The 18,564-nt window shown below is 35.4% G+C and overlaps 2 protein-coding genes across 2 annotated transcripts; one reads left to right on the top strand and one right to left on the bottom strand.

The window, feature by feature from the left end:
• Positions 1 to 1,899: 1,899 nt before the first annotated feature.
• On the bottom strand, positions 1,900 to 3,882 carry LOC133283875 (rust resistance kinase Lr10-like). Its single transcript, XM_061480800.1, has 2 exons — positions 3,303 to 3,882; positions 1,900 to 3,210 (listed from the first exon to the last, which is right to left on the bottom strand). The coding sequence occupies exons 1-2, from the start codon at positions 3,880 to 3,882 to the stop codon at positions 2,102 to 2,104; spliced, it is 1,689 nt and encodes a 562-aa protein (XP_061336784.1). The 3' UTR covers positions 1,900 to 2,101.
• Positions 3,883 to 4,142: 260 nt separating this feature from the next.
• On the top strand, positions 4,143 to 12,784 carry LOC133283872 (LEAF RUST 10 DISEASE-RESISTANCE LOCUS RECEPTOR-LIKE PROTEIN KINASE-like 2.1). Its single transcript, XM_061480796.1, has 4 exons — positions 4,143 to 5,030; positions 5,977 to 6,009; positions 10,795 to 10,818; positions 11,461 to 12,784. The coding sequence occupies exons 1-4, from the start codon at positions 4,157 to 4,159 to the stop codon at positions 12,720 to 12,722; spliced, it is 2,193 nt and encodes a 730-aa protein (XP_061336780.1). The 5' UTR covers positions 4,143 to 4,156; the 3' UTR covers positions 12,723 to 12,784.
• Positions 12,785 to 18,564: the final 5,780 nt, after the last annotated feature.

The following is an 18,564-nucleotide window of genomic DNA, read 5'->3' as shown; positions in this document are numbered from 1 at the left end:
GATCGGATTTTGAGTGGCTGTAGGCTACTACCTTTTGGAGTGTTTGATGTCTTTTAGTATTTCCGCATTTGATGGATCACGATATTGATCCTTTATTTTGTATATGGCCTGTATATGTTTTGTACATGTCTGTCACTTGGATGCATGTACATTTGGGTATTCAGGCACGTCATATGATGATGTATTATTCAGTTTATGATTTCGTATTGGATTGCATGTTGATTAGGATAGTGGCACGGAGCCATATTTTGCATGCGCCCATGGATGGGTATCTGATTGTATCTGCATGACTGGTACTTCTGGATTACTATGCTGTATAAACTGTTTATCAGGAAATGCTTCTGAGAGGGATTGGAAAATTCCCGGTTGTCCGATTTATAGAGGAAACTCTGCCCGATTTTCCTTTACCCCGAGTAAGAATTAAAGTAGAAAAAGAAAAAGTTAACTCGTATTTTCGTAAGTTAAGTCTTCCGCTGTTTTCTGTTTTATCATATGTATGTTAATTGAACCGGCTCGAGACGAGGATGTTACAATATATGTATGATGAAATGGTATGCATGCCTCTCTTAGTGTATGAGTACCTTGAAAGACTAGGATTCGTGTGTTGAAATGATTATATGATGTCAATTAGGTGAAAGAAGACCTTTGGGTTGAAAGTCCAAGTAAAAGTAAAAATATCCTGTCTTCTTGTCCATCTTTCGTATCATATATGATAGATTTGGACCCTTGTGTCTTCATGGAAGTTGTAGATATTTTTCTTAGCTTTCCATAGAGACCAAGATTGTGTAAATTGAATTAGTACAACTCAAGTTATGGGTAAAATACCAGAGGAGGTCGAATTGCCCTGTTTTGGGGTCTACCTCCTGAACCTGGCGCTATTAGCGCCGTGGTGGCGCTAATCGCGCCAACATACAGAGAGGAGACAAAAGGCTGGCACTAATCGCGCCAAGTTGGTGATAATCGCGACGGAATTCTGGAAAATGTCTGTGGCGCGGCGCTAATCGCGCCGGTTTGGCACTAATCGCGCCGGAATCTGCGGGTTCAGCATCATGTTTTTAGAAAATGCATAACTTGAGCTACAGTGCTCCAAATTGAGCGCGGTTTGAATCCACGCATAGCTAACGAAGAAACCTATAACATATTAATGAATGAGAAGCATTTGAGAGGTATAAAAATTGTTAGAGTAAATAAAAAGGCAAAGAAAACTAGTGTTAAACATGAATATAATAAGTTTGGAGCTTTGTTGGTTTATGGGAACCACTTAGCATGTTTAAATGTAAGTTGCATGGTATTAAGCTGACGTACTCATAATTCTGCTATAAGTTTTGAGTTATGATCACAGTTATTTCAAAGGTGCAAACAATATTAAAAAGAAAAAGTTTTTCCGTAATTACAAATAAATGCTGTGATTGTAACTGCGCTTAATGCCGTACGTAATGATAACAAACCGGTTCTAGAACGGGGTGTTACAAAGAGCATCTAGATCCAAACTAACCTGCAAGACTAGACATCTCTATTTTCAGGACATAACAATAATTTTTTTTTTTAATACTAGATTCTTATAGGGTCTAAAATCTAAAGGAAGCTCTACGACTATAATAGTATCAAAGGATTCCCACTAAGAAGCTCATAGAGGGAGAAGGGAATGAAAAGAATGTTGCATACATGTACTACACCTTCTATCGAAAATTTAAGTAAATAACCCAATCGTGTGACTTAAACTTACAGGACGTAGAAACATCCTCTTCTTGTTCTTTCCTTCCAAATTTTGCAAACGAAGTAGACACTCAAGGAGATAAGTATGAGCTCATATTGTTTATGTTTAACAAGATGGATAACTAAACGTCTGCAAATACACTTAAATTTACAATAACCATTGTTATTTTAATATCGGTGTTCCTAAATTCACAAATCACAAGTACTTTGCAAATAACTACTATTCAAAATTACCAATCAAAAGTTGTTTTTCTTCTCCTGTCAACCACTCGATCACACATACAACGAGTTGATGTTGCACTAAACAAATTTAATGAAACATGTACAAATTCAAGCATACAACGAGTTGTGTTTTTAAAATCTCTAATAAATGTGCATAACCGATCTAATCTAATTCTTGAATAACTTCCAGCTCCAAATTCAGAGGTCTTGCAGCAATATTGGTACTTGTATTAGTGGAAGCTGTAGAATCGAAAGGACTTGGGGGCACCTTTAACTTGTCTCCTTCTCCTTGGAGCATCTGCATGACAGTTTTCATGGAAGGGCGTTGCACAGGGTGCCACTGGATGCACCAAAGTCCCACTATTGCAAGTTTTTTTGCAATTTCAAAATCTCCCTCTTCATCAATTGGGATATGCACGTCTCCTCCTTCAAGCAAACTATGTATCCAATCTGGATATAGAACTTGGAAAGTATCTTGACCTGTGTTTACATTCTTTCTTCCTCCAACCATCTCTAACAGCAACATCCCATAACTATAGATATCAGACTTATAAGATACATTGCCAAAGTTTCTAGAAAAAACTTCAGGTGCCATGTACCCTAATGTTCCCCTGGCTGCAGTCATGGATACAGTACTTCTATTTTTTGAGCACAGCTTAGCTAAACCAAAGTCTGAAATTTTTGGAGTGAAGGTGTCATCTAGCAAGATGTTATGGGGATTGATGTCAAAGTGAAGAATTCTATGATCACAACCCTGATGAAGATACTCAATTCCTTTGGCTATTCCAACAGCAATTTGTTGCAACTTGTCCCATCCAAGGAAGGAGTCCTTGCTGTCCTGTGGAGAGATGAATTTCTGCAGTGAACCGTTTGGGAAAAAGTCATAAACTAAAGCACGATGAGATCCATCTGCACAGAAGCCAAGCAAGCGAACAACATTAACATGGTGGATTTTGCCCATTGTTCCCACTTCATTTATGAACTCTTTTCCATCTCCCTCAGTGCTATTGAGGATCTTCACAGCCACCAGAATTTGACTTGATAATTTACCTTTGTAGACAGCTCCATGAGCTCCTTCACCTAACTTGTCCTTAAATTGATGCGTAATTCTCTTGATATCAGCATAAGAGAATCTGGTTGGCTTTAAAGCCCTGTAATCCTTCAAAAAGTTTTCAACTCTTGCGTGATCTTCCCCTTTCATCCTAAAATAGCAATATATTCGAAAGAAGGCACGGAGCACGACCGCCAGCATAATTGAACCTATGATTACACCTGCGAATTGAACATTGAAAAACCGAAAAAATCTTAGCTATATAATATTAATACAAAATCATCTTGAGATTGCACTCTGTCCCTCAACCAACCTGCGGCTGTCAAAAAAATGGATGTTGGCTTCTTTGATTTTTGCGTGCATTCAAAGCATCTACTGTCAAAATTTGTTTCGGACCATACCAATGAGAAAGAGTTTCTCATGATCGCAAATGGGGAGAATGGAAAAACTTGGTCAAATAGTTTTGTGCAGGATATTAGGTCCAAATCAACGATACTTTGCTCAGAGTAAGCCATATAAATCGGACAAGATAACATATCTTGCGCATCTTCTTCTATTTGGTACATGTTTCTCAGATGCCGTTGCCCTACTGAAGAACAATTGAAGAAACTAATATTGTATGGTTCTACAAATTTGAAGAAAGGTAAAAATGACGAATAGTTCAGTCTAAGAAAGAGTTCTGGAAGACAGTTTTCAGGGTCATACGCTTCTAATGTTTGCAATCTGTAATCAATATGACTGACAACCAGTTTTACTGGGACTCGAACTACAGGAATCTCAAGCATCTTATTGTTTTGTGTACAAGATACACGGAAGGGACACGGAATGGAGGGTCCATTCTGAGCATCCCCAAGATTCATAAGCAGCAACATTACCAACGCTAGCATAGTCATCATCAAGGGAGAACTCTGATACCAAATCATTTCAAACTTTTCGTATAGGTGAGATTGGTGGAGTGTCTGATTCTAATGAGATGGAATGGTCAGAAGTCTGAAAGGAGTGCAGTCAAAAAAATGATCAAGAATTTTTCAAAGTCCAAGTCAATGCTCGATTGCTTTGACTTAGAGAAAGACAGTTTTGTCCTTAGAACTTGTCCGTAATAATATGTCCTGTTTCCTTTCAGAAAATCCCAGAACAAGAAGTGAAAATAAGTTTTCAGCAACAATCATGTGCAGAGAGAAATCCTTCTCAAGCTATGAGGGATTACTGTTACGCTTCCTCCAAATTACAGTTATACTACTCCAACAAACTTGTGCTGCAAATAATAACCACACATGTGCCCCATCATCCTGCGGCAAAATCACAAACATAAGACATCCATTTCGACTGAAGCATGACCCAGCAAACTGCGGGGACCCGAGGTACGAGCTAGCTTGCGAAAACAACGTCACAGTGTTGACTTTGTTTTCGGGTAAATACTATGTGGAAGCAATCAACTACAAAAATTTCACAATCCGGCTTGTTGATCCTGGTATTCAAGAGTCTGATAATTGCTCCTCCATTCCTCGCTATTTCTTATCCGCATCCAATTTCACTGATTCTTACAATTACGGTGGTTTGTATAATAGTTACTACACGGATCCATATCAAGCCACTCAAATGAGAGAAGGGATGCAAACTTTCATTCAATTCCTGCACGTAATTTACTTGAACTGTAGCAATCCAGTGAGGGATGATGTTCAATATGTGGATACAGGTCCGTGTGTCAAGTGGCATTCCAAAGGCCATGTTTATACTATCGCTGGGGACTTGTCGGCTGGGAACTTGAAAGCTGATTGCCATGTGAAGTTGATTGCTGCAACATCAGTTTTTGGTTCGAGATATATTACTGGTTCGAATTTGGGTATATACAACCAAACCTTTTCCTATGATGAAATTCATGAGATGCTAGTTTATGGATTTGATGTTTCGTGGATGGGTCGTCCTTGTGAAGATCTTTGTGGAAAGCGAGCTTGCTACTTAAATGAAACAACTGAGAGTCCTGGATGCGAATACTGGTCTGATTACTGTGCTACTCCATTGGGATTTGAGGTCAGATGTGGTAAGAAGGACTTTGATCTTCTTTTCTTATTTTGAGAATTGCTATTCATAATTTCTTTCCGGAAAAAGTGTGTGTACTTAAACAACACAAACTCAGACATACAGACACAAACAAATGAAATTCACATCTTAATTTTTAATTTTTTTTTTCTAGTAAAACTCATTTTTTTTTTTTTTTGTCTATTTCTCTTTTATAAAGATCTAAATGTATATCTTTAAAAGGAGACACATTTTTTCTTTTTTCTTTTTGCTATTCTAATGTTTTTCCCCCACGGAAAGATGGTACATGAATAACATTTCTCTTTCGCTTTTAAATGGGATAAATTACATTTATCTTCCCATATGCTTAAGTTATATTTTTAACTTTTCTGTATAGAAAAATTTCACTCCACTGTCTTCAAACATTTAAGATCTTTTGTATTTTTTTGGGTTTCAAATTAGCCTCTTAACAGTTATCATATTATTATTAAAATTTAAGATTAATGTTTCTCATATTATAAGAGATAACTATATCTTCTACACATACACATAAAAATATTTAAGGTTCATGTGAGGCTATGTGAAGAGAAGAGAGAAAAACAAATATAGATTTCACACATTTTTATATATGTATAGTATAGGAACTAAAATTATTTACTAGAATATAAAAAAGACTAATCCTTTACAATTTATGTTGAACAGTGAAATCATTTTTAATTCACTCTTATTGGGCCTAAATTTTAGTCTTCCAAAGTAAAATACCCAATACACATTCATCGCAAAAAGTAACAATTAATCATCGCAAACCCTGTACTCATGGTCATTGAGGACAGAATTGACAAACTGTATGCATTCACGTAGTATTGATTCAACAATTTCTGAAGCAACAAAATTAAACTGATTGTTTAATTTTTTGTCTTCTCCAAAATCTAATTTTTTTTCCTTTCTCTTTTTCTTTTCTTTTTAAGGAACTCTATCAAAGCAGCGCATATTTGTGGAAGGTAAGGAGTTATCTCTTTAAATTTTATTCTATTCTATAGCACACCATTTTTCTTTCTTTTGTGAGACAAGATTCACAAAACTAAATTTTGCCACAATTTTTTTCGCTAACATTATCCATCCATTTTTCCGGTGACCACTAGGATCTGAATCCCAATTCAAAACAAATATTTCGTAAGTCGTTATCCTATAGAAATAAGAATTGTTTGGTTGACTTATTAAGGGTGTATAGCCAATCTTTTAGGTCAAGTAACTTTTTGGTGTTGTACAATGTTAGGTGAAATTCTTAAAACATATGATAAGTAACTGACCAAGTGACCGGGTTAAGGCCAAGATAGAGCTTGTAACATCCCCTGCCTCGAGCCGGTTCAATTAACATGCATATGATACTTAACAGAAACAGCGGAAGACTTAACTTACGAAAATACGAACTAACTTTTTCTTTTTCTTTAATCCTTTTTCACATGACATATCACATTGCATACTTCTTCTAATTTAATTCTTATTTTACGGAGACGAAAATCGGACAGAGTAACCTCTGTAAATCGGACAACTGGAGATTTTCCAATCCCACTCTCAAGAGTTCCTGATAGACAGTTTAAACAATATATATTTCCAGAAGTACCAGTCATGCAAATATACTCAGATACCCATCTATGGGCGCATGCTGAACTTGGCTCCGTGCCACAAATCTAATAGCATGCAATCCAATACATAACATAACTGAATACTACATAGTCATATCATCATGCCTGAATACATAAATGTACATGTATCGAATATGAACACTATGCAACAATACATCTTTTCCAAAAATACGTCTAAAACAAATAGTAGCATCCGACCATCCAGAACTCCACATCCTCATACTAGTACCTCTAGCCACGGTTAGTGTCCTTGTCCCGTGAGGCTCGTCAATTAACTGTGTTCCTGAAATCATATCCCCAAACGGGGTTAGAGACGAATCTCTAGTAAACTCCAGGTTTATGGAAAACCCTCCATACCCTGGGCTCACTTTCTGCATGACAGTCAGATACATAATATACAAAACATCATATAAGCAATTATCATAATTGAACAAAGCATATATACATATCTTATCAAAGACAAACGCAGTCTTTCCCAAGGGATGACCCCAAGCGAAAATCAACGCACGTAACAAATATCTTTTACAAAAATCATCACAATACTCACATCAGAACAAAACGTGTTATATCAGAGACGTACGCAATCGTTCCCAAGGGATGACCCCAAGCAAAAATCAACGCACGTAACAAATATCTTTTACAAAAATCATCGCAATACTCACATCAGAACAAAACGTGTTATATCAGAGACGTACGCAATCGTTCCCAAGGGATGACCCCAAGCGGAAATCAACGTACGTAACAAATATCATTTACAAAATCATCATTCATATCCCATAAAACATGTCATATAATCAAATATCATAACTAAACAAAACATATACACATATCTTATCAGAAACGTACGCAGATATTCCCAAGGGAGGACCCCAAGCGGAAATCAACGCACTTGTTCCCAAGGGAGGACCCCAAGCGGAAATCAATGCACGTGTTCCCGAGGGAGGACCCCAAAGCAGAACCAGAACATATCAGAGGCGTACGCAGTCATTCCCAAGGGAGGACCCCAAGCGGAAATCAACGCACGTGTTCCCGAGGGAGGACCCCAAAGCGGAACCATAACATATCAGAGGCGTACGCAGTCATTCCCAAGGGAGGACCCCAAGCGGAAATCAACGCACGTGTTCCCGAGGGAGGACCCCAAAGCGGAACCAGAACATATCAGAGGCGTACACCATCAGTCCCGAGGGAGGACCCCAAAGCGAACATCCGGGTACTATACAATCAATGGCCAGATATTGTTACAGAAATCATATTACAGAAGTCATATCATAACAAAACATATCATATTATCATATAGCTCTATATGAATGCATCTATATCATATATCTCATACATATCATACAACCTGACCACAGTCCGTACACTATGGCGAAACACAAAGTAGGAGCGAACCCCATAAACATAGAGCTTACCTCTTGGAGCTTTACAATTTGCTTACTTGAAGAACAAGCTACTTATCATGCTCCACGAGAATCCAAACGTTCACAGTCCCTAGGTACACCTAGAGAAGGAATTCAACACAAAACTCAATAAAATGATATAATGCCATGTAAATATACAAGACACACACTTTATTGTTTATTTTCTTTTTACTTAATCATATTAAGTTATGAGTGGGTGGTTCTTTGTTCAATAAATCCCCACAAAATTTCACACATTCACTTAGTCTTAGGATAGTCTCAACTTAAGGCAGAATGCCCATTACAATGGAGCTATAAGATTTCTCTTTGTCTAGTGCCTAAACCCAAGCTTAGCCACCTATATAAATTATTTTACGCATATAAGTGTTCTCACTTTGCGAAATAATATCTCCGAACATATACCTCCTTTGAAAATGGCTAAAACTCATTTTAAGGTCATACAAAGGAGCTACCTTATTTTCTTTTTTATTTCACCAAAGCGAAGGTCCATACACCTTAAAATATTATTCCACGCATAAAATTATGCTCGCTTTGTAAAACAGTAACTCATAGCACATACTTCCTTTGAAAATGGCTAAGAGGCACATACAAGAAATCATGCCAACTTCATGATTCCAATGCTTTAATCCATCAAATTCAAGCTTATCACACACCTTTAATCCAAGATTCATTAATTCATATATATACAGTACTTTTCCTCTCTACAGTACTATTCATGTATACGTCACTATTCACGTATACGACACTATTCAAAAATACGTTATCTTTAATTTTTCAAATACATTTTCACCGTTAAAATTCTCATCTAAACACTTTTCTCAACATGAGCTAAACTTGAATCAAGCTCTAACATGCTCAATCAAAACAAATTTTCAAAATGAAAACCTAAATTCAATCTTCATAAAAACATGAAAAGGAAGGGAATTTCTTACCACAATGCACTCTAGAACAAAGGAGAGATGAGTTCCTAAGCTCCCATGGCCTCAAGCTCCATCAAAATCTATCTTTTCCATAAAATTCGAAATCTTTGGGGGAGAAGATCTCTCTCTACAGTGAACCCCACCCAAAAATACTGGTACCAATAGATTCCTCTCGAAATTTCTCACAGGTTTGGCTTTGGAACGGAGTGATTTGGAGGTCTCTAGCTCAAGTTATGAATTTTGGAAGATTTAAAACCAAAATCTCCATTTTTTCTTTCCCTTACTGTCGTCGGATGAAACGTAGAAGAAGGAGAACAGTGACTTAATTGAGTCAATTAATGAGTTTACTTTATCAGTGGGTATAAGCTTATCTATCTACACACCTCCATTCATTACCAAATTTTACCCTATGGACTAGAATATTTTTCTAGTCACTTTTTTATATTTACTTTCACTTTTTGGATAACTTTATTGTTGGGAATGAAACGAGGGAGTCCAAAACCCTTGCAAAGGGTACATCCACCAATGGGCCAAATGACAAACCATAATAAGTGGGCCGACACCACATCTCAACCCAAAACCTTAAGGCTGCAGGTTTATGGGTCTTTCACACTTATATGGTCATCACTTGGTCTATGTCTAGTCTATGTGGTACTTCTTTACAACTCATACTTGATTATTTTCAACATCCTCCCTCAAGTGTGAGACCCAATATCATTCTTACTCTAAGGTCAACTTCTGCGGAAGTCTTTTTTTCTTTTCAAATATTAGGGTCACACTAGCCTTCTGCAGAGGCCTTCCCAAACACTTAGCCCAGATCGTTTGGCTCTGATACCACTGTTGGGAAATTCGTTCCCTCAAACTCCAATGTCAAGCAGGTCCAGGGGAAGCCCGTGGCGGGGAACCACCACCAATGAGCTAAGGCTACACCAACCGTAGCAAGTGGATCCGACACAATGTCTCAACCCAAAACCTTAAGGCATTGGGTTCATGGGTCCTTTCATTTATATACTCTTCACTTAGCTCATTACCAACCAATGTGGGACTCATCACACTTGAATATCTCAACAATCTCCCCCTCAAGTGTGAAACCCACCATTGGTATACTCCCCTTCAACCGAGTACCCGAAGCGCAAAGTACTCGACCCGCCTCCTAGCCAATCACTAGGCTAGCTCGAGCCCAATCCGGCTCTGATACCACTGTCTCATACTTGATTATTTTTAACATTTATTTACCCACATTTTTACTACTTTACTGTCATTTTAACTCTTTTTTTCACCAAAGGTGACTTATTTCTTTTATTTCTAATTATTTTTCAACATTAAATCCACCATTACTAGTAAAGGTTGTTATAGAGCTAAGCTAACTTAGGCAAAGCTTACCCAGCTTACCCTATTTACACTGTATTAGACAATTCCATAATATAAAATAGATTTAGTTAAAAGTGTTTTCAGGTATTCCATCCAAATATAAATAGATTTAGTTTTTTTTTTTAAGTTTTTATAGAAAAAAGTAATAAATAAAAAATTATGTTTTCAAAAGTCCATCCAAACATTCTCAGATATTTATAGCAATTATTTTGCTGTCGGTGGTAATCAATTACCACCAAGAAGGTAATCATTTCTGCCCTTTCCAAAAAGCTGAAAATCGATTATCTTGGGGGCTTTCATTAAAATTGTTAATCGGTTAGAGGCCATAAGTTATACCTTCTTGTTATGCTTACTATTTTTCTTCATGTTAAATTGCAGTCTTCTATGTTATCTCTTCCATTTATTAACTTCACTAAAATTTCTTGCAGATATTATATATGGCATTGCTAAAGGTAATATTTTTTCTCCATTACATCATAATTGACCAATTATATTGTGTGAGTAGGTATTAAAAAAGGGTAAATCCATTTTCTAGTCCTATGAAGGTAAAGTGTGATCGCCATGGTTCTCTAAAGGATTTTGATATCAATTAATTAGTTCCTGAATCATGGGAAGTGATATCAAAAGCATATTTAGTATCCAGATCGTGAGACTTAGGGACTAGTTAAATTGATGTATTTTCGAGAATTGACCAAACAAATTGATGTATATTTTTTTGATTCCCATATTGATTTAATTTCCATGATTGAGGAATCATACTGATGTCAAAACTGTTTAACAGACTAAAACGATGACACCTATATCCTTCTATGACTAGAAAGAGAGTTTGCCCACATAAAAAAAACATGAATGAAAGGTTGCCCGATTTCATTTTAGACCAACATTACATTTGAGTGCTTGGCTACTTCTAAAAGATTTTGTACAAAATATTCACATTTTCAAAACAAATAAATTTCATGGTGCCCCATTTCATATCTTATTTAATTTTACAACATGTATGTAAAAAAAAAGTATAACGCATGTCCTTTCTCCTAGTTACGAATGCTACAGAAGAATGTTATGTTTATTATTTTGCCGTGATATATCTTGCACAGGAGTATTACAAGTAATAGGTTGGAAAACAAACAGTGCATCCAGAGGCTTTTCCGATTCTAAACTTGGTATTGAGATAGGAAGATATACGGGAAGGTATGTCTTGTCATCATACATTGCAATAAAAATTGTGTTGGGCCTCATAGTTTTCTTTGCGCTATTGATATATACATGTCGAAGAAGACATGCATCAATATATGAAATTATAGAAGATTTTTTGCGAGGAAATACCCTCATGCCAATAAGGTATTCATACAAAGAGATAAAGAAGATGACTAGAGGTTTCAAGTACAAGCTTGGTGAAGGAGGCTATGGCTCTGTTTATCAAGGAAAGTTACGCAGTGGGCCCTTTGTTGCCATAAAGATGTTGGGTAAACCTAAGGCTAATGCGCAAGATTTCATAAGTGAAGTCGCAACCATAGGAAGAATACATCATGCCAATGTGGTGCGACTTATTGGATTTTGTTTTGAAGCATCAAAACGTGCTCTTGTTTATGAATATATGCCCAATGGCTCTCTTGATAAATATATTTTGTCCAAAGAGAATGATATCTCTTTAACTTATGAGCAAATGTACGATATATCTCTAGGAGTGGCTCGTGGTATTGCTTATCTACATCAAGGCTGTGACATGCAAATTTTGCATTTTGATATCAAGCCCCATAACATCCTTCTTGACGACAACTTTATCCCTAAGGTTTCAGACTTTGGTCTTGCAAAGCTTTATCCTATTGACCATAGCATCGTCACTTTGACTGCAGCGAGAGGAACAATTGGATATATGGCTCCTGAATTATTCTACCAGAACATTGGAGGAGTATCCTACAAGGCTGATGTCTACAGCTTTGGAATGCTTTTGATGGAATTGGCAAACAGGAGAAGAAACTTGAATCGACATGCAGATCATTCAAGCCAACTTTTCTTTCCCTCTTGGATTTACAATCAATTGATTGAAGAAAGGGAGATAGAAACGAAAGAAGTTTCCAATGAGGAAAAGAATAATGTGAAGAAGATGTTCTTAATTGCACTATGGTGTATACAGTTGAAACCCACTGATCGTCCTTCAATGAACAAAGTAATAGAGATGCTCGAAGGAGATACTGAGAGCATTGAAATGCCTCCAAAGCCTTCTTTTTATCCAACTGAAATGATTCAAGGAGATCTCGAAATCAACTCTGACCAAACTCTATCAGATGATGATGCTACCTCTACTAGTATTTTTGAAGAAACAATAGTCGGTCCTTTATTGAAGTATTCTGCTTAACAATTGCTAGTAATTTGCTTTTGCAAATATATTTCTTAGTTATCTATTAAAGAAACAGATCAAATAGTATTCACATTATAGTAAAATCTAGATTACTGATTAAAAAGAATTTCACGCTACATGTGAAATATAAAATTTTCAACTAATCACAAATACGCCAAACATGCTTTAAAATAACCACAAATAACTTTCAATCTAAAAAATTTATATAATCACAAAAAAAAAATTATTATTTTTTAAGCTCTTATTTTTTATTTTAACTTAAAATAACTTTTAACTTAAAAATATGGATTCGTTTTTTCTGCAGTTATCGCAGACAAGTTATCTGCAGTAAATCAAATATGACGTCGTTTTGGGACGAAAATTATGGTATTTTATAATTTTAATTTATTTCAGGATTATAATAGTCTTTATATTTATAATTTTTTAGATTTCAATACCAAAACGACGTCGTTTCGAAAAATATTTTTTCCTAAAAATATTCGCCAAACAGGCTTTAAAGCAACATAAATCCAAATACGGTAAACAGGCTTTAAGAGAGGGAAAAAGAATTGAATATCTCAAACTCATTGTTCTGTTTCTCTTTTGCTCTCCAGAACCAGGGAGCTGCCATTTTTTCCCCTTCCCTCTAGCCCGTACTGAATCAAACGACATGGAGAGTTAGGAAGAAAACTACACCTAAAATTATCGTTATAGCAATGATTGCAGCATCATCAAACTATATCACCACTTCACCAGCCTTCGCCATATTCTTCATTTCGGCAAAATTGTAGTTGAGAAAGCACTGGCCACAAAAATGTATATGGTAAATTGGTGATTGCGGGCCTTTTGACCCTAGAAGTATGTTCTTTAAAAACTATCATCGGAATAATTTCTTGATGAAATACTACTATAATGCATAACAACTTGTATTGGAGAATATTCTTGACATCACAGAGCACCAAAAGCAACCTTGTCATATGTTGGGATGCCCCACTATCGATGATCCATACTGCATAATTTTCTGCATTAGCAGAAAGCTTGTCTGTTGAGCGAGGCTGCTCAACCAAACTCAATAGGCGATTAATAATCTCAGGAGTCATTGCTGAATATGTTGTTGCAGGTTGCTGATCCTCATCCAGTGCCATTGTTGTTTCTGCGACTAAATGAGACCAGGCTGCACACCAGCTATCAACTTTGATCAGAGTTTTGCGGAAGTGTTCGAACCTGCTCTGATACCATAATAAATTTGGTATCGTAAAGCTTGTATTTTACTGGGTTCAATGGTGCCTTTAATATAAGGCATATCAGTACAAAAAGATAAGACTAAAAATAATAGACAGCAACCTACGTAAACAACTCTATCCTATCATAACAAAACACATTAAACTAGGTAACAAGATGTACATCATAACAAACTATAACAAACTACATTGATCTGATCTTATCCAAGAATATTCTCCAATAACTTGCAACCGTTATAAGACACGACAGGCTAAATAAATGGAAACTGATCGCGGTACCAGTGCTGTCAGGTGGCACCTGCTGCGGTCCCGATCCAGCCTCGTGCCACCAGCGGTCCACCATGTTTTGCAACAAACACGGCGGTCTGAAAGCTGCGTCTTGAAATCGGTACTCTCCCAGCCGCATCAGGTGCAGGTGCATGCAGGACATTACAAACTCCCCTCCCTTCCCCAGCAGTTTCTCCCATTGTCGTCGATCAGGGATGCTGTCGGAGAGCAAATTTTTTTCCATAGTTAGCAGAGATTAGGCAAAGTGATGGTTCTGTGAGTTTTTTCTCTCTTTAGTATGGTGTTAGATTGATCCCATTTTGTATGGTGTTAGAAGTCAGAAGCTTATTTCGTTTTGAAAGTGTTATTTTAAGTAAGTATTATTTAAACCTTTATTATTTAAATTTCCTATACTTATTTTATAAAAGCCATAGGTTAGGGCATTTTAATTTTATAGTCTGCTATTATTTATATTTCTAGTGATGTATATTTAATTGCATAAAATTTTATTAGTTATATTATTGAATTTGTTAAATGTGCTATATTCATATTATTAAAATCTTAGGTTAGTGACTTTATATTTTCATAATTGTATTATTAGGTTTTCTGTAAAGCTATTTTTTTTTTGTCTAAAAATGTTAGGTTAGTGGATTTAATTGTTATAATTTGCTATTATTTATATTATTACCATTTTGTATTTAATTTCATAAAATGTTATTATTATTATATTAACTATTTTATAAAATTTGTTAAATATGCTATATTTATGTTAGTGATATCTTAGGTTAGTGGCCTTATATTTTATGCGTAATTGTATTTTTAGGTTCTTTAAATGTCGTATATTTTTTGTCTAAAAATCTTAGGTTAGTGTATTTAATTTTTATAATTTGCTATTATTTATATTATTACTGTTTTATATTTAATTGCATAAATTTTTTTTATTATTGTATTAATTATTCTATTAAATTTGTTAATCTTTTGTTAAATTTATATTAAATTTGTTAAATATTCTGCACTCATTCGCACGTGATTAGCTAGGAACAAATGCGAAGGACGCGGTTGTTTAAGTGTCACGTCTTAAGACGGTTTTCATAGTACCACGTTGTTATACATTATATAGATAATAAGTTTGTCCAAAAAATTATTCTAGTCAATCTTTATCAAAATGAGACTACTGAGATAAAAAAAACCCGTGATTTCCAATTGTAACATCATATTTGTAGCCTTATACTTTCAAAGGCAGCATATCCAACATCAGTGATTGGATAACTACAAACACAAAAGAGAAAGAATTTGGCAGTGATGCATTGTAAATATAAATTTTTTTACACTAATAAAATAATATTTTAGTATATTGTTAAAAAAAATAGATTTAGATAGTCAACCTTTTTTAATAACTTGAAAACATTGTAATAATGCAAAGAAATTTTACAGCAAAAGTGTATTAAATGTCCGTGTCTTCATAAGTGTACTCTAAAAGCTTGTCGTCCAATAATACACCATAGGCCCATCAAGAACAATGATTGAGATAACCGAAGTCATTTTATATTGGGCCTTGTGAAAATCCAAGTCAGTTTAGTTTACGTGGTCAGTGGGCAACAGGTTGCTTAAAAGGATACTGGTAGCAAAAAAAAAAAATGCTGTCTAAATTCATGAAGATAGAATAAAATTAAAGAGATGGTAGAGACAGTCGTACTTTTTATTTTTATTTTTCTAAAATAAAGATAATAGATTTGTATATCATCGCCAAGTTGTTGATAACAGCAAGAGCATCCTTATTCATGAAGTATCTTTGAGAAAAGATAATAATAATATGATTTCCACGTCTTTTTTTTTAATCATGCACTACAAAAAATGAATTTATTTCTCTTAGTTTTTCTCATAAAGGGAAAATGAAGAATAAAAATATAAACATAAAGTAGAAATAATTGTTGCACGTATAGGAAGATAAAACAATTTTGTTAATTAGCATGAGCTAAGTTTGATAGAAGGTCTCGACTACTCCTCTTTACCCATATATATAACAAGCAGAAACCTGGATCTTCAAAAGTTTGCTCCATATAGCAGAAGCAGACTGATAAATTTTATTATCTGAGGTGAATTTCGCAACTCCCTCGTCAAAATTCCGAATAACTTAAATTTTCCTTCGTGGTTGTAGAGTCTTAACAAATATATGGATCTGGATTTCTTTCATTCAAGGATATTAATGGACTAGGATTTTGAATTTACTGGGCTGGGCTGGGCCTAATTTTGATTATCATTCAATTGATTAGACAAATTAAATTAATCCCTATTAATTCATTTGATTACAAACCGTGTATAGTAATAAAAAATGGATTTGGATCATTTTTTGTTTGGCACGATGAAAATAATATATAATCTCTTATAAATTACCTAAATCTCTGGCCCCTTATTACTACTTTGTCTCAGTTGCTTGATTTAAATAATTTTTCTGGTTTAGACTCGTGAATTCAAAATTTTCATGTTAGCAATGTTCTTTCTTTAGCATGTTAGCAAATCGAACCATTCACGTCACTTATGCTCTTTCTTTAGCATAATTAAGTGTATTCTTATTTTCTTATATTTTCCTTCAATGTCATTTCAACTTCTTTTTTATTACACAAGCATCGATCTTTTCATGATAAATCACATTAATAACTATATCTTTTATTATATATTTTTAAAATCCTTCCCTATTTAAGTAATTTTTAAATATAAATATTTTTCATAAATTTACGTTAATATACGGCATTTTACTTTATCTTTCTACGTTTAATTTTATAAAGCGTTCCCGCTGTTGAAATTGATACTTCCTGATTATTTATTTTTCTTACTATAAATCAAATTCTTAATAATAGAGGCCAGTGCAGTGGACTGAAGGACCAAAGTGACGGGAATAAATTATATATATTTTAAAAATTATAATTAAAATATAAAATTACATAATTAAAATTCAATAAAAATTACATAATTAAAATTCAATATGAAATTATATTATCAATAAAAATACTTATAATATAAAAAGTTTGAACATTGATGGGCTTCTAAGTTCCTAATCCTTGGATTTGAGTCCTTTTATTAAGAATAATTAAGTTGAATGTGCAGCATGTGCCATTTGTTATGTTGAAATATGCAGCGGGACAGGTTTGATGCATATTTTTACGCATAATCTTTATATAATGTGAACACAGGAGCTAAAGTTTAGTTGAGCTTTTCGTGTTGAGATATATAGTTCCACATTGGTTGTATGTGCCAACTACTGTGGAGTTTATAAGGCCTTGGGCACTCCCACCCTTTGAGCTAGCTTTTGGGGTGGTGTATCCCAAGGTTCTTAACATGGTATCAGAGCCTCCTGGACCGGTGTGTATAGCGGGTACGCTGTATTCCCAGTGGGGGAGGATGTAATGTCCCACATCGGTTGGAGAGGAGAACGAAGCATGCCTTATAAGGGTGTGGATACCTCTTCTAGTGTGAGGCCTTTTGTGGGGTGTCCCAAGAAACAAAACCGTGAGCCCGTGGGCAAAGCGGACAATATCATGCTACTGGGTTTGAGGCTGTTACATTTGTTGAGATATATAGTTCCACATTGGTTGTATGTGCCAACTAATGTGGCCTTTATAAGGCCTTGAGCACTCTCACTCTTTGAGCTAGCTTCTGGGGTGGTGTATCCCAAGGTTCTTTACATGGTATCAGAGCCTTGTCGCCCCCCACTTTCTCTTGTGGCGTTTCTTAGCACAGGTAGGCTGGGCCTGTTGCATTGTCCACGCTTCAAGCCCAAAGGGCTCTCGTGTGAGGGGGCGTGTTGAGATATATAGTTCCACATTGGTTGTATGTGCTAACTACTGTGGAGTTTATAAGGCCTTGGACACTCCCACCCTTTGAGCTAGCTTTTGGGGTGGTGTATCCCAAGGTTCTTAACATTTCGTAAAAAGTTAAGGGCACTAAGTTGAATATGCAGCACGAGCCATTTGTTTTATTGAATTATATGCAGCGGGACATGTTTGATGCATAATCTTTATGTAATGTAAACATGTACATGTGCTAAAAATTAGATGAGCTTTTTGTAAAAAGTTAAGGGCCCTGAGTTGAATGTGCAGCATGCGCCATTTGTTTTATTGAATATGCAGCGGGACATGTTTGACGCATAATCTTAATGTAATGTAAACATGTATGTAAAGAACTTTGGAATTTACCACCCAAAAACTAGTTTAAAGGGTGGGAGTGCCCACGACCTTATAAACTCCACATTAGTTACAGATCTCAACAATGTAAAGGAACTAAAAGTTAGCTGAGCTTTTCGTAAAAAGTTAAGGGCATTATAGTTGATTGTGCGCATGTGCCTTTTTTTATAT

The sequence above is a fragment of the Gastrolobium bilobum genome, unplaced genomic scaffold, assembly GCF_033153095.1.
Source record: "Gastrolobium bilobum isolate Gb01-03AN ecotype WA unplaced genomic scaffold, APGP_CSIRO_Gbil_v1 utg13612, whole genome shotgun sequence".
Classification (NCBI taxonomy): domain Eukaryota; kingdom Viridiplantae; phylum Streptophyta; class Magnoliopsida; order Fabales; family Fabaceae; genus Gastrolobium; species Gastrolobium bilobum.
Note: the sequence above shows the minus strand (reverse complement) of the source record. Positions and strands in the feature narration are given on the sequence as shown.

Excerpts from the sequence above, each read along its gene's own strand:
- LOC133283875 (XM_061480800.1), bottom strand. The coding sequence starts at position 3,882 with ATGACTATGCTAGCGTTGGTAATGTTGCTGCTTATGAATCTTGGGGAT. Across the intron at positions 3,211-3,302 it reads CATTTTTTTGACAGCCGCAG|GTGTAATCATAGGTTCAATT; the intron begins GTTGGTTGAGGG and ends TTCAATTCGCAG.
- LOC133283872 (XM_061480796.1), top strand. The coding sequence starts at position 4,157 with ATGTGCAGAGAGAAATCCTTCTCAAGCTATGAGGGATTACTGTTACGC. Across the intron at positions 5,031-5,976 it reads GGGATTTGAGGTCAGATGTG|GAACTCTATCAAAGCAGCGC; the intron begins GTAAGAAGGACT and ends TTTCTTTTTAAG. Across the intron at positions 10,819-11,460 it reads TATATATGGCATTGCTAAAG|GAGTATTACAAGTAATAGGT; the intron begins GTAATATTTTTT and ends TATCTTGCACAG.